This window comes from Podarcis pityusensis (assembly GCF_964106645.2).
Source record: "Podarcis pityusensis genome assembly, chromosome: 8".
NCBI lineage: Eukaryota > Metazoa > Chordata > Lepidosauria > Squamata > Lacertidae > Podarcis > Podarcis pityusensis.
The window spans coordinates 10,085,617-10,097,822 of record NC_138033.1 but is presented as its reverse complement, the minus strand read 5'-3'; the positions used below and the strand labels follow the sequence as shown (position 1 = coordinate 10,097,822).

The window sequence follows — 12,206 nt, the reverse complement described above, 5'->3', positions numbered from 1 at the left end:
GACGTGCTTTCGAGCTGCAAGGTTGGCAGGAGCAGGGACTGAGCAACGGGAACTCACCCCGTCATGGGGATTCGAACCGCCAACCTTCTGATTGGCAAGTCCTAGGCTCTGTGGTTTATAGTAGACCTCTATAAATACATAACCAGCAGCCATCCGCATTCACAAAGAGGTTTTTTTTTTGTCCCCTACAAACTCCAGACCCCGTTACACTTGGCTGTCATCACAGCCCAGCCAACTCTGGTGAAGCTGCTGTTGTCTCACGGAGCGTCGCCCATGGTGCTGGACCGCAACGGGCAGACCGCCCTCCACCTTGCCTGCGAACATGACAGCGTCCATTGCCTGCAGGAGCTGCTGGATGGGAGCCCTGCCCCTCTGGATCTGGAGGCGCGAAACTTTGAGGGTGAGTGTGGATGAGGAACCAGGGGTGGGGGTGGGGAAATGGGTTGGTGTGTTGATCGGGACCCAAGGATATAACTCCCACCCTGCCCCGACCCGCTGCCCTAATGAAATTCAGAGCTTTGGTTAACTTCCATACATCGTCACACCACCCATGGGCTGGAGCTTCTCAGTTTGAGCACAATGGATGTGTTATTCAAACCCTGGGCAGCTGAATTTTAGTAGTTCTGGGAGTCCCTGCTACCTATAGATTACTGTGTTCCTGGTAGACCGTATGGAAAATGGTGGTCTTGGAGATCAAAGCCAACATCTTCAACTTGGCATGGCAGCTGATTTTGGCATCTACATAGTATAAATATGAATGAATGAATGAATGAATGAACAAAACATGTGTCTCCTGTTTCAGTCTCTATAGCCACAGCAGGCACTGTAACTTTCCTTGACTTTACCCCCAACTCTGCGCATTTATGTTTCGCAGGGTGCAAATAAAGGGCTTTGCGCCTTTATACAATATGCATGTGTGCTTGGGCCCAGGGTCTTTTGCCTCACCATCCCCACTACTGACTCCCTGTTGCTACTCAGCTTTAAAAAAAAAGTGTTCCCGGATTCATTGAAAAAAATCTGGCAACCATAGTATAAAGTATTCCAAAAATGATTGCAACATAGGATCCTTCATATTATTATTATTATTATTATTATTATTATTATCATCATCATTACTACCATACACTTTTATATACTGCTTTCAGTCACAAGGAGACCTTAAACATATAGCAGTCACAGTCATCTAAATGTAAATCCTGAAATACCATTTTAAACCACAGCGATAAAATTATTATTACTACTGTACTGGGTTTTCTACATCATTTTGTTATGTTTCCCCATTTTCTATTCATTATATGGAGGAACTATCCTGCTTCCGTGAGACAGATAATCCTCAGATGTACATTTCCTTCCTTCTTCAGTTGTCTCATTTCTTTCTCTTGCTTTTTGACCAGGTTTTACACCTCTCCATGTGGCTGTTGGAACCCAGAATCGTGACATTATTCTGACTCTGCTAGAACATGGGGCAGATGTTGATGCTGTGGTAAGTAAGTGCGGGAGCTGCACTGAACTTTCTCAGAAGACGTCGTTCTGAGGAAAATTGAAGACAGGTTTCCTTTTTCTCACTCCGCTCAGAAGAGGAAGGCCATTTCGCTGAATTTTCTCTGAATGTTCTCCAACGTTTGTGGTGGCTGCCATTTCCCTCCCACAATGCCCTGCAACATAGCTAGGCCCGGGGCATTATGGAGGATGCAAAATAGGGACCAGGCTACAAACAAACACACACAGAGGCCACATTCAAACTATCCATGTAAAGCACTATGGTACCACTTTCAACAGCCATGGCTTTCCCCCAAAGAATCCTGGGAGCTGTAGTTTGTTAAGGGTGCTGAGAGTTGTTAGAAAGCCCATATTCCCCTCCCAGAGCTACAATTCCCAGAGTGGTTTAGCGCTTCATCTCTTTTGCCAGGGAACTCTGGGAACTGAGACTCTCTGAGGGGAGCAGGGGACCCCTCCCAACAACTCTCAGCACCCTTAAGGAACTACAACTCCCAGGATTCTTAGGGGGAAGCCATGACTGTGTAAAGTGGCATCATAATGCTTTACATGGTTTGACTGTGGCCACACACACAGTCTCAGAGGGAGAAAGAAGGAATTTGTCCTCCCCTCATGACTAATGACGAGCCCTACTCCCAAGAAACTGTTAGGGGATTTCCCTTCCTCTGAGAAATTCAGTGAAATCCACCTTCCCCCTTCCAGGAAAAAACACCCCACCCAGTAGTTGCCCACAAATGGAGTGAAGAATTTTGAGAGGACGCCTTGCTCACAGCTCTAATATAGCAGGGTTCGAGCGAACTCTGTCCAGGAGCTGGATAGCTCAGTTGGTTAGAGCGTGGTGCTAATAATGCCAAGGTGGTGAGTTCGATCCCTGTATGGGAAAGCTGCAAATTCCTGCATTGTAGGCAGTTAAACAAGATGATCCTCAGGGTCCCTTCCAGCTCCAAGCAAAGCTTGCTGCCTGTGTAAAACTGTAAATTTCATCAAATGTGCATCTGTTTCCATAGCTTGTTTATTTGCTGATACAGTGGTACTTCGGGTTACAAACACTTCGGGTTACAGACTCTGCTAACCATAGCTGTCAACGTTTCCCTTTTTTAAAGTGAAATTCCCTTATTCCGAATGGGATTCCTCGCAAGAAAAAGGAAAAATTGACAGCTATGCCGCTAACCCGGAATTAGTACCTCAGGTTAAGAACTTTACCTCAGGATGAGAACAGAAATCACGCAGCAGCGGGAGGCCCCATTACCTAAAGTGGTACCTCAGGTTAAGAACGGACCTCCGGAATGAATTAAGTTTGTAACCAGAGGTACCACTGTACAATGTTTTACAAGAGGGCAGGTCCCTGTCCCAAGGAGCTTACAATATAAGATCCAGTACAATGACACTGGGAGAATGGATTGTAAACAAAGGGGAACCATATGCATGGGTAGGAGGTCTACGGTGTTGTGCCGAAAACTCCGCAGAAGAAATGGCTTTGAGGAAGGATTCTGGAGGAAGCGGAGACAAAATGGGCATCACAGCGTTCCTGGGCAAGCGAGGCAGGACGGGTGGAGTTGCTTGAGGGCGTAAGAGCTGTTTAGACAGCCGCAGGTGTGGAGAGTTACTTGCTCCTGCAAGTCACAGGGAGAGGCTGCGCTCGGTCATCACGGCCCATTTGCTAGACAAGCCTCTGAACGGTGCCTTGTCATGGCTGTGAGATTTCAACATCGAACTTCCAAATCTCATTGGCAGCAGCCTCAGGAGATGACTTGCATGTGAAAATGACCCAACACAGATTAATCACTGCAAACAAGTTGTTTCCCCCCGACTTTATTTCCTTAGTGTAAGAAGAGCCTGTCTGTTGGAACAAGCCAAAGGCCTATCTAGTCCCGCAGCCTGTTCTCACAGTGGCCACCCAAAAAATAATAATAATTTTAGGGACGCAGGTGGCACTGTGGTCTTGGGCTTGCTGATCGGAAGGTCAGCAGTTCAAATCCCCGCAACAGGGTGAGCTCCCGTTGCTCTGCTCAGCTCCTGCCAACCTAGCAGTTGAGAGAGCCAGTGTGGTGTAGTGGTTAAGAGCGGTAGTCTTGCAATCTGGGGAACCGGGTTCGAGTCTCCGCTCCTCCACATGCAACTGCTGGGTGACCTTGGGCGAGTCACACTTCTTTGAAGTCTCTCAGCCCCACTCACCTCACAGAGTGTATGTTGTGGGGGAGGAAGGGAAAGGAGAATGTTAGCCGCTTTGAGACTCCTTAAAGGGAATGAAAGGCGGGATATCAAATCCAAACTCTTCTTCAAAAGCACGCCAGTGCAAGTAGATAAATAGGTACCACTGTGACGGGAAGGTAAATGGCGTTTCCGTGCGCTCAGGTTTCCATCATGGTGTTCCGTTGCGCCAGAAGCGGTTTAGTCATGCTGGCCACATGACCCGGAAAGCTGTCTGTGGACGAACGCCGGCTCCCTCAGCCTGAAAAGCGAGATGAGCGCCGCAACCCCATAGTCGCCTTTGAATGGACTTAACCGTCCAGGGGTCCTTTACTTTACCTTAATAATAATTTTATTTTTTATACAGTAGTACCTTGGGTTACAGATGCTTCAGGTTACAGACGCTGCAGGTTACAGACTCCACTAACGCAGAAATAGTACCTTGGGTTAAGAACTTTGCTTCAGGATGAGAACAGAAATTGTGCTGTGGCGGTGCGGCGGCAGCGGGAGGCCCCATTAGCTAAAGTGGTACCTCAGGTTAAGAACCGTTTCAGGTTAAGAACGGACCTCCAGAACAAATTAAGTTCTTAACCCAAGGTGCCACTGTACCAGGCATGTCCAAAGTCTGTTTTGGGGCCCTAATTTGGCCTGCCAGTCAGTTTAATCCGGCCCCTGTGGCAGTTTATTTCTTGGGGTAAAATCCCCCCCAAAGCTCAACTTCAATCCTAAAAAAAACCCTCAACAACCTTGGGGTAAAATTGTAAAAATACCTCAACAACTTCAATCCTAAAAAACAACAACTTTGGTCGGCCCTCACGCATGTTCACTTCATCAAATCTGGCCCTCTTTGGAAAAAAGGTTGGGCACCCCTGATTTATACCTTGTCCATCTGGCTGGGTTTCCCCAGCCAATCTAGGCAGCTTCCAACACATATAATAACATAATAAAAAGTCAGCCATTAAAAACTTTTCTGAACAAGGCTGCCTTCAGATGTCTTCTAAAAGTCAGATAGTTGTTTATGTCCTTGACATCCGATGGGAGGGCATTTCACAGGGTGGGTGCCACTGCCAAGAAGGCCCTCTGCCTGGTTCCCTGTAACCTCACTACTTTCAATGAGGGAACCACCAGAAGGGCCTCGGCGCTGGACCTCAGAGTCCGGGCAGAACGATGGAGGTGGAGACGCTCCTTCAGGTATACTGGGCTGAGGCCTTTTAGGGCTTTAAAGCTCAGCACCAACACTTTGAATTGTGTTCGGAAACGTCCTGGGAGCCAAGGTAGGTCTTTCAGGACTGGTGTTCCGTGGTCCCGGCGGCTGCTCCCAGTCACCAGTCTAGCTGCTGCTTTAGTTGTAGTTTCTGAGTCACATTCAAGTGACTCAAGCCCTCAAGCTAAGCCTAGCCATTGTGGCTAGTAGCCACTCCTAGCCTTTATCCTCCCTGAATTTGTCCGGTCATCTTTTAAAGCCATCCAAGTTGGTGGCCATCACTGTCTCTAGTGGGAGGGAGTTCCATAGTTCAACTATGCCCTGCATGAAGAAGATCATGCTCGATCGTCCACTTGGATCATGTGGTTACCATTTTCTGAACCTTTATTTATTTATTTATTTATTTATTTATTTATTTATTTATTAGCACTTCTAAACCACTCAGTATTTTTTAAATCTTTAAATGGCGTGTGACTGAAAAAAATGTTTGTTTGCTTTTAATTTGTCAAAGCAAAAATACAGTACAAAACCAGCGAGGCAGTAGTCTAAAAGCAAATTCAAAACAGGAATTTGGAGAATTCAGATGAATCAAAGTGTTTATGTCCTCTGGCGTTGACTCATGTGCAAGACTTTTCCATCGGCGGAGTCGGGCAGGGGGTGCTGCAATAAGGTCACCCGCACACTCATCGAATGGTCATCAAATGTCGGGCGATGTACAAACTGATTGAAACAGATGGAAAGCAGCCTTTCCCGCTCGCCAAAGCTTCCCTTATTTGTTGTACCACCCAAACTACTAAGTGCTGTGCAAGATTTTTAAAAATGTAGCAGATGCTCCCTGCAGACTTGTAAACCTGAACAGGCACACACACAAAAATAATATAAACTACAGTCAGATGTACCTTAAGGGCTGGAGACTGAGCCATCCTTCTTAAATGGAAGCCTCTGGATTCCTTATTCTCAGTTTATAGCTGTGCAGTAACATGCAGGTAAAGGTAAAGGGACCCCTGACCATTAGGTCCAGTCGCGGACAACTCTGGGGTTGCGGCGCTCATCTCGTTTTATTGGCCGAGGGAGCCGGTGTACAGCTTCCGGGTCATGTGGCCAGCATGACTAAGCCGCTTCTGGCGAACCAGAGCAGCGCACAGAAACGCCGTTTACCTTCCCACCAGAGCGACACCTACAGTATTTTTCGCCCTATAGGACGCACAAAAATGAAGGGGAAATCTGGGTGCGTCCTATGGGGCGAATGCAGGCTTTCGTTGAAGCTTGGAGAGCGAGAGGGGTCGGTGCGCACCGACCCCTCTCGCTCTCCAGGCTTCAGGAAGACATCCACAGCCTAGGCAGCCCTGTGGGAGTTCCCGCAGGGCTGTCTAGGCTGCGGATAGTAGCCTGCTTCCCGGAGCTTCCCGGAGCACCGGGCGCCCTGAAAGCAGAGCGCCCGGCGCTTCGGGAACACATCCGCAGCCTAGGCAGCCCTGCGGGACTTTCCCGCAGGGCTTCCCACGCTGCGGATAGCAGCCTGCTGCCCTGAAGCAGACATCCTTTATTTTTTCCTTTATTTCCCCCCCAAAAAACTAGGTGCTTATCTACTTGCAGTTTGATGTGCTTTCAAACTGCTAGGTTGGCAGGAGCAGGGACAGAGCAACGGGAGCTAACCCCGTCGCGGGTGTTCGAACCGCCGACCTTCTGATCGGCAAGTCCTAGGCTCTGTGGTTTAACCCACAGCGCCACCTTAACATGCAGGACTATACTATATATTCTCGTTGGGGGGGAAAGGTGAGGGATAAATAAATAATCACACACTTGTACAGCTCATTCGGTAAAGCCTGAGGTGCTTAATCTCAGGGTTGTGGGTTCCAGCCCCACCCGGGGCTAAAGATTAGACTAGATTAGGGCTGCCATATTTCAATGGGTGAAATTCCGGACGCAGAAGTTCTTGAGGTTTTCTTTGCAAAATCTCCCTAAAAAATGAAATTTTTGAGATTATTTTTTTTTTGGGAAATTCACCAGAAAAAGCAGCACTTGTGGCATGAGTTGCCATACGCCCAGGTTTTCCTGGGCATTTTAAACAATTTTAAACAATTTCTGACAAACAGATCCCAGATATGTCCAGGAAGTTCCAGACGTATGGCAGCCCTAGATGACCCTTGTGCTCCCTTCTGACTCTTAACATTTAAATTTATGCAGATCTTTTATTTTTTTAAAAAAAAATAAGCCACCTTGCATTTTATTGAAATATTCTTGAGGCACAACAGCAGTGCATAGATACAGATAACAGTGCCTACTGAAAAGGGAGTTTGACAGAAGGTGATTCAGCACTGAGGAGATACTGATTGCACCTTACTTAATGTTAGCCATCCTACCCCACCCATGTTAAGCAGAATTCAAGCTTCCTCTTTCGTTTGTTGTTTGAGCTGTCATTCCTTCTGTGTGCACACACTTGCTGGTGAATGGGTCCATTCGCAGTGTACACAAGGGTGTCGACATATGGCTCTTGCAAAGCGAGGAAGCGTAGTAGGACAGGGCTTGAATGTAGCAGAATTAACAAATATGTTAGGGTTTTTCCCCCCCTCCACACACCCACACACCTTTAAGAACAGAAAGTGCCTCCTAATGCAAATCTAATTTCAAAGTCACAGAGCTACAAGTCCCAGAGTTCCCCGGGAAGAGGGATTGATAGCTAAAGCACTCTGGCATTTGTAGTTTTGGGGACAAAATGGCCGCTCTTCTGACAACTCTCAGCACCAACTGCAGCTCCCAGGATTCTGGAATTCTGTTGGAATAGTATCCTGGTGCTATAAATGTATAGTTCTGGTGGTCCCCCAATTCATTCTGTTATCTGTGCTATGGGGCAGCCCTCCTTGCTCTTTTCTGATGGCCCTCTAAGCTACTGTTTTTAGGACTGGAACGGGTTGGAGGAAGAGTGAAATAAACTCGGAGTTGAGAGTGGATTTCATGCTCTTTATTCAGCTCATAGTAGTGAGGAGGAATGGAAGTTCCCCCAGAATGTCTGCTTTATATACATTATTTACACAATGGGCCCCACATGATTGGCTAATTCTGGGATTCTCCTGTAGGCCAATCAGGTTGCGGATTCACTTCCACCTGGAGCTGGATTGGGTGGCTCCTGTGGACCAATCAGACTGCTGCATTCTGGGTCCTATTGTTCTAGGACCAATCAGACTGCTGCCTTTTGGATCCTATTCAACTCAGTACATAACAAAGAGGATTGTGAATTCTGTTCCATCCTCCCTCCCGTAAACTGAGAACTGATGCAGGATTTGACCAAATCTTTACTCTCGCACCGTTGTGGTTCTCTCCCCACCCTAGGATATTAAGAGCGGGCGGTCTCCGCTACTGCATGCCGTGGAGAACGATAATCTGGAGATGGTTGAGCTGCTGCTACAGGTAAGCTACTCTCACATCTCCTCTACCCGTAACCCCTTGTGATCGTTTCGTAAGAGCCGAGCACCCTTGTTCTTCCCCAAATGGGGGGGGGGGGAGCTCACTCGCACACATTAATGAACGCAAACCTCTTGAGGGCCGGCCCCAACATTGGGCAGAGGCGGCGATGGTGTCAGGCGGCAGATTCTGTAGGGCAGGAAGTGGTGTTGAGGTGTTGGAGAGCACAGCTGCGTGGGCAGAGCAGCCAGCCTGGCTGGCAGGAGCCGGAGTCAGGAGAAGGTAGGAGATAAGAGTAAAAAAACAACAACACCGGTGTCAGTGAGGTTAAGTCTTTATTCAAAGAAACCAAAACAGCCCGGGCCTAGTGATCGCAGCAACTCTTCTCAGTACGTCTTGTCCCAACGAGGCAGTTGCAAGGACTGAAGGTTTTTCCCCCACCTTCCCACTCCTCCATTCTCCATCCTTCCCCAGAAACCAGAGGTAGGGTTGCCATATTTAAAGATGTTTTTGAGCTTTTTTGAGGGGGGGAGTTTCAAAATCCCGGACATTTTGACGATTTCCCAACCCCCCCCCCCGGGCGCTAATTGTCATTGGATTCCGTCACTGGAATCCTAGACAGGTCCAGGAAATTCTGGTCATATGGCAACCCAACCTGAGGCTCCTTCGTCTTGTCTCTCTTTGCTCTGCCCTCGTCATTTTTCGACATTTGTGGAATTGCTCTCCCTAGAAAGGCTCGCCTGGTGCCTTCATTATAAACCTTTAGGCGCCAGGCAAAAAAATTATTCTTTAACCCAGCCTTTAGCTGATCCAATACCCTTTTAAAATGTGTTGTGGGGGGGGCGGCTATTGGATTGTTCTTGTTTTTATTATGTATTTTGTATTACATCTATTAATTTGTCATAGGGCAGTTATGACATAAAATCACAATATAAAATCATAAAATACATAGTAAAAACAAAAAAACAAAAACAGTCCAGTAGGAGACCCACCCCCCAACAATAATAAGTTCTGGCAGACCAGGGGAGAGGGGAGCTTACCACAGCAGGAGGCAGGGAGACCCCCTGGATTCTTCAGCATCTCTGTCTCCTGGTCCCCCTCCTTTCCTGCCTCTGATTCTGGACTGCTCTCTGCTCCAGCCTCTTCCTGCTCACTAAGCCCTGTTGCCTCCCGGTCTTCTCCCTCCAACCACTCGTAGTCATCCTACCACCAATCCCCTGGCTCTGAGCTTTCTTCCCCTTGGGGGTTCCCCAGCTGGTGCCTCCCACCATTCCTTAGCGTCCAGCCAGTCCGTTATATCGGTGCCCTCCAGAGGATGATGCCCTGCCACTAACAAGATTCAGCTGCTGGCCTGGTCAGCTTTTGTATGTGAGATGGGCACGGTGGCATCTTGAACTTTAGCTGGGCAGCCCGCTGGCGCTGCGTAGACCCCAGTCCAAAATGGAGAAACGGCCTGCGTGCTCCAGAATCAAAAGGCCTACAAATAATACTTAAGTGGAAAATGCTTATTATTAATAGTAGTAGTAGTAGTAGTACCCCGCCCATCTGGCTGGGTTTCCCCAGCCACTCTGGGCGGCTTTCAACAAAGATTAAAAATATATTAAAATGTCACACATTAAAAAATTTCCCTGAACTTCAGATGTCTTCTAAATGTCAGGTAGTTGTTTATCTCTTTGACATCTGATGGGAGGGCGTTCCACAGGGTGGGTGCCACTACCGAGAAGGCCCTCTGCCTGGTTCCCTGTAGCTTTGCTTCTCACAATGAGGGAACTGCCAGAAGGCCCTCAGCGGTGGACCTCAGCATCCGGGCAGAACGATGGAGGTGGAGACGCTTATATTTTCTCAAATCTGACTGTGGCATCAGCGGATAAATTTCTGCAGTGCCAGTAAACCTAACAGACCTTGTCCTCCAGTGTTTTCCCCAATGGCTTCCTTGCCCAGGGATTTTCTCTTATTGTTAACCATGTGGGAGTGTTAGATTCCCTCAAATCTGCCCCAGCCATTCTGTTAATGTGTCCATGTTTCTCCCCCGCTTTGCAGCACGGAGCCAACGTCAATGCTCAGTCGTACGGGGGCAACACAGCGCTCCATGCAGCCTGCGGGCGGGGGCTTCTGGAAACCCTGCGTCTCCTGGTGCGCAACGGGGCGGATGGCAGCTTGAAGAACTACCACAATGACACCCCCTTGATGGTGGCCAAGAATAAAAGGGTGAGAGGATACACAGAGAGACAGAGGAACTTCATGATGCCTCCATCGGAGCTTGGTATTCGGTTCTTCATAAGCTTTCTTCAGCCCGGACATCACAGCGACCAATGCCAACAGACATCGGCACACTTAGGGATCCACAGAGTCTTCGCAGTTCACGTGACAGACCTCAGCAACTCAGCATTTTGACTAATCTACTTTATTTACATATAAACACACACAGAGCACTGCAACATGGCTCCCTCTCTCTCTAGCATCAGACAGCAAAGAGAAAAAGAACAAAGGACAATAGTCCCACTTCACGGAACACAGGAACACAAACATCCTGTCTCCGTCCCTTCCCACTCTGTGGAGTCAAAACATATACCGTCATGTGATAGACAACAGTCCCATGACTGCAATCATGGGGCAGGAATTCTAACACTGGTCACCCCAGTCCATGGGCACCAACACCTGCCACCTGTTAAGCAATTTTTAGATTGTTCAGTTGACTGCGCATGCGTTATCTAACGACCCTGTAGTGTTGGTCAGTGCTGTTAACCCTGTATCTCAGAAGGGAAGCCTGAGGCTGGGAGCTGAGGGTTCTTAGTGAGCTCTTGATGGAGGCGAGATTTGAACCCGCAACCTTCCAGTTCGTTGCTCACAGTTTCAGCTGTTGCACCGCATTGGGAACTGACAAGTTAGGAAATAGTCCTGGGAGATCTAAAAGGTGAATTGGCACTCTGGGAGAGGGTGGCTGCTTTGTGGACCTATCAGGGCACCTGGTGTTCAAGGTGAGATCTTGCGAGCGAGCTGAGCGGTTGGGGAATTTCTTTTAAATCTCTCCTGTCTCTCCCATCATCAGGTGATTGACATCCTGAGAGGAAAAACTTCCCGCCCTGGGCCGCCACCTGAAAACATCCGCGAGGGATCGTCCCCAGCAACCAGCAATGCCAGCTCTCCTGGTATCCGACCCGTCCACACTGGTGAGTAACCTCTCCCCAAGTGCGAGACAGCTGCCCATGTTTTCATCCTGCAGCCGCCTCAGTCCTGGATTAAAAGGGGTGTGAGAATTCGTATCTGAGGCAACAGATACTCTCAAACACGCATGCCAGATAGGGAGCGGTGTGCGAGAAGAATTGAGGTCAGGGAGTATCCTGCACGTAGGGCTGAACTCTGCCATTGGTAGATTAATCAACCAAACCTTTAGTTGATTAACCAATGGGGACTTTAAAAACCCCACAAAAAACACCTCACCAATACTGACAGGATAGCAAGTTAAGTACAGCCGTACCTCGGAAGCCAAACGCCTTATGACTCAAATGTTTTGGCTCCTGAACGCCGCAAACCTGGAAGTGAGTGTTCCGGTTGCGAATGTTCTTTGGAACCCGAACATCCTCCGCGGCTTCTGATTGGCTGTAGGAGCTTCCTGCAGCCAATTGGAAGCCGCACTTTGGTTTCTGAACATTTTGGAAGTAAAACGGACTTCCAGAACGGATTCCGTTCGAATTCCGAGGTATGACTGTACACATTTTTATTTGTTTGAGGCTATTAGGATTTTAATGTATGATTTCCATAGGAAAATTTTCTCCCAGTAGTTTTTGCTAAGTAGCAAGTTATGTTATGCTTCCTTTAGTTTCTCAGAGAAGTGTTGAGGCTTCGGTAATAGGCAAAGCTTAAATTCCACTGAATTTTAAGTTGTCTTTTTTAACCAATTAACTTCTCCTGT

At 48.0% G+C, this 12,206-nt stretch overlaps 1 protein-coding gene across 1 annotated transcript in view; it reads left to right on the top strand.

The window, feature by feature from the left end:
• The window catches only part of BCL3 (BCL3 transcription coactivator), a 30,700-nt gene extending 19,020 nt beyond the window's left edge, over window positions 1-11,680 (top strand). Inside the window, exons 4-8 of the mRNA XM_081018977.1 lie at window positions 199-400; window positions 1,395-1,483; window positions 8,222-8,299; window positions 10,334-10,501; window positions 11,343-11,680. Of these exons, the coding sequence (XP_080875103.1) occupies window positions 199-400; window positions 1,395-1,483; window positions 8,222-8,299; window positions 10,334-10,501; window positions 11,343-11,471 (666 nt within the window). The 3' untranslated portion in view covers window positions 11,472-11,680. The remainder of the gene's footprint in view (window positions 1-198; window positions 401-1,394; window positions 1,484-8,221; window positions 8,300-10,333; window positions 10,502-11,342) is intronic.
• Window positions 11,681-12,206: the final 526 nt, after the last annotated feature.